Source organism: Zalophus californianus, chromosome 7 (genome assembly GCF_009762305.2).
Source record: "Zalophus californianus isolate mZalCal1 chromosome 7, mZalCal1.pri.v2, whole genome shotgun sequence".
In the NCBI taxonomy this organism is placed as follows: domain Eukaryota; kingdom Metazoa; phylum Chordata; class Mammalia; order Carnivora; family Otariidae; genus Zalophus; species Zalophus californianus.
In genome coordinates this window covers 121,002,721-121,005,463 of record NC_045601.1, presented here as the reverse complement: position 1 = coordinate 121,005,463, position 2,743 = coordinate 121,002,721, and the positions used below count along the sequence as shown (strand labels likewise).

The window sequence follows — 2,743 nt, the reverse complement described above, 5'->3', positions numbered from 1 at the left end:
TCATGTTGACAGAAGTCCCATCCTGGAGATTTGTAGGGCGATTGGTTAGGTAGGGAAACCTGCACTCTGCCTCTACCTTTATTGAGTGACTCAAGAAATTATTTGACCCCCATAGGAAGTTTTTTGAGAGTCAAACCCGAACCCATTTTCTTGGCAGGGGCAGGGTGGGGGAAATGTAAAAAACTCTCCATCTTTGACCCATCACCACAAAGTGCTAAAGTCAGTTGTGAATTTTATTAAAAATAAGCACTATGCCTGGGTTTCATAAAATTTATACATGAATATGTACAGACACAAATAAAATAATATTAAAAATAAAAATCACGCTTGCTTTCACGTGGCAGTGGTCCTGGCACCCCACATACATAATGCTAACTTTTCCTTTAAAGAAATTGCTTGGCCCAAGGAGACCACAGTTAGAGATCACCGAACCACTAATAAAGCTGTAGCCCGTTGCCTGCAACATTTTCAACTCAGGTCTCAAAAATATATAAATAATTTAATTACAAAACCCAACTTTTTTTTTTTTTTATCTTTTGGCACAGTGAAGCATTGGTCAATAGCAGAGAAATGACTGAAGATTCTCTGACACCTCTCTCACACTCAGTCATGCCTGTAAATGCCACATACTTACATGGAGCGAGGGCCATTAAACCCGGAACAGTAGTCATATCATTTATCATATGGAATGTTTCCCTGATTTTTTTTTAAGGGACAAGTCAATGGAGGGTGCGACAAAAATAGGAGTAAGGGGGAGTAAGAAGATAGGCAAAGTCTTTGTGAAGTGAGGGAGGGACAGGCTTGGTCAAGAACCTAAAGCAATTATGGAGAATTGGTTTGGTCTTCTGTAAAGTCACAAAAGAAAAACGAAAATATTCTGAATTAAATTAAAACACTCTGTCAAAAATACTTTAGCTTTAAGGCACGTTTGATGGAGATTTTTTTTTAACGTCTTTTTTTGTCTGGCTAGAAAATGCAAAGCCCTGGCCTGCGTTTCCTGCCTCCCCGACGGCGCCCACCCTTGCCTGGCTCCGCGGCGCTGCTCAGGCCAGGAGCGTCTCCACTGGGTAAGGCAGGTGCGGGCCGGGGCCACAGGACGAGGACGCCTGCAGGGCCGCGGGCAGCCGCAGGGGGCAGTACAGGTGCGAGCCGCCGCCGGCCGCCGGGCCTCGAAATGGCTTGGTTGGGGCCGAGGCGGAGAGGGGCGCGAGCAGGAGGTGAGGTGCGGCGGGTGGCACGGCGGGTGGCACGGCGGGCTGCACGGCTGGCTGCGCGTCGGCTCCGCGCGCGCCCAGCAGCGCCGGCTCGGTCGCACCGTAAGCGCACAGCGGCAGTAGAGCCCCTCCGGAGGCGCCGGGGAGTAGCGCGGAATATGTGGGCAGCGGCGGACAGGGCGAGGCTCCCCATGGCAGCCGCGCCCCGGGGGCCGCTTCCCCGTCGCGGCGGCTGCGGAAGGGTTTGCTGAGGATGCTGTCTATGGCGAAGGAGCTGGAGAACTTGCCCGCAGGGCTGGAGCGCCCCTCCTGGCGGGCGGGCGAGCGCGCGCGGGGAGAAGCCGGGGTGGCGGGCGCGGGCGGCGGGGGCGCGGCGGTGGGGTGGGCCGCGGCCTCCTCGGGCGGAAGCCCTGGTGCTGGGGCCGCCGCCCGGTGGCTGAGGCGCTTGCGGCGGCGGCGGAAGACCCCGTCGGCGAAGGTGTACTCGCTGTTCGGGTTGAGCATCCAGTAGTTGTCCTTACCCCAGGGCCGCGAGGGGTCGCGCAGCACCTTGACGAAGCAGTCGTTGAGCGAGAGGTTGTGGCGCACTGAGTTGCGCCAGCCCGTGTAGCTGCCGCGGAAGAAGGGGAACTTGCCCATGAGGTACTCGTTGATCTCGGCCAGCGTCAGGCGCCCGCCTGCTGAGTCGCGGATAGCCATGGCGATGAGCGCGATGTATGAATACGGGGGCTTGGGCCGCCGAGTGTATGGCTTGCTGCGCGCGCCCTCGCCGCCCCCAGCACTCCCCGCCCCGGGGCCCGCCGTGCAGGCCTCCGCGTGCCCCGCCGCCGCCGCTGCCGCCGCCGCCGCCGCCGCCGGGCCCTCCTCCTCTGTGCCCGGCCCGCCGCCTGCGCTCCGCTCGCCACCGCCCGCCAGCTCCCCGGCGCCGCTGCCCGCCGCGGGGCTGTTGGCCGCACAGTCCCCGTCCGAGCCCAAGGAGTCGTCGCCAGCTGCCGACAGCGGAGATGGCGCGTTGCTGCCGCCTGCACCCTCCAGATCACTACCTGGCTTGTCCCCGTGGGCCGGGCGGGGGCCAAACACCTCCAACTTCATGCCCGCGCACCCTGTCCCTGCCCTGCGCCGTACCCTTTCCTTCGCGCGGCCTTGGGAACCTGGTGCTGGGGGCCGGAATGGAGATCTCGAGGCCAGGGGTCCTCGCCTTTCTTTCCCGGGAGCTCTCCCTTCTTTTGCGAGAGACAGTCACTTTTCCGTTGAAGAGTCTTCTTCCGCTGGAATTTTTTTGGAGGAGTTGTGCTTATTGGGTGAACTAGAGGGGCGGAGAGGGAGGAGTTGGGTGGGTACTGTCTTCAGTTCGAGGATGAGAGACTTCGGGGTGAATGCGTACAGGGGTGCGGTTCCACCCTCTGATGCCCAAGTGTGCCGGGCTTGGGACTTCTTGCTGGAGGAAGAAGCGTGAGCATCTGCTATCCATTCAAGAGACCAGGAGGTGTTCTTTACTGGAGGTCCCAGGTCCCGGGCAGGAATCTTCG

At 59.1% G+C, this 2,743-nt stretch overlaps 1 protein-coding gene across 1 annotated transcript; it reads right to left on the bottom strand.

Annotated features, from left to right (window-relative positions):
* Positions 1-215: 215 nt before the first annotated feature.
* FOXQ1 (forkhead box Q1) lies at positions 216-2,342 on the bottom strand. Its single transcript, XM_027603264.1, has one exon. The coding sequence runs from the start codon at positions 2,304-2,306 to the stop codon at positions 1,044-1,046; it is 1,263 nt and encodes a 420-aa protein (XP_027459065.1). The 5' UTR covers positions 2,307-2,342; the 3' UTR covers positions 216-1,043.
* Between the last annotated feature and the right edge of the window lie 401 nt (positions 2,343-2,743).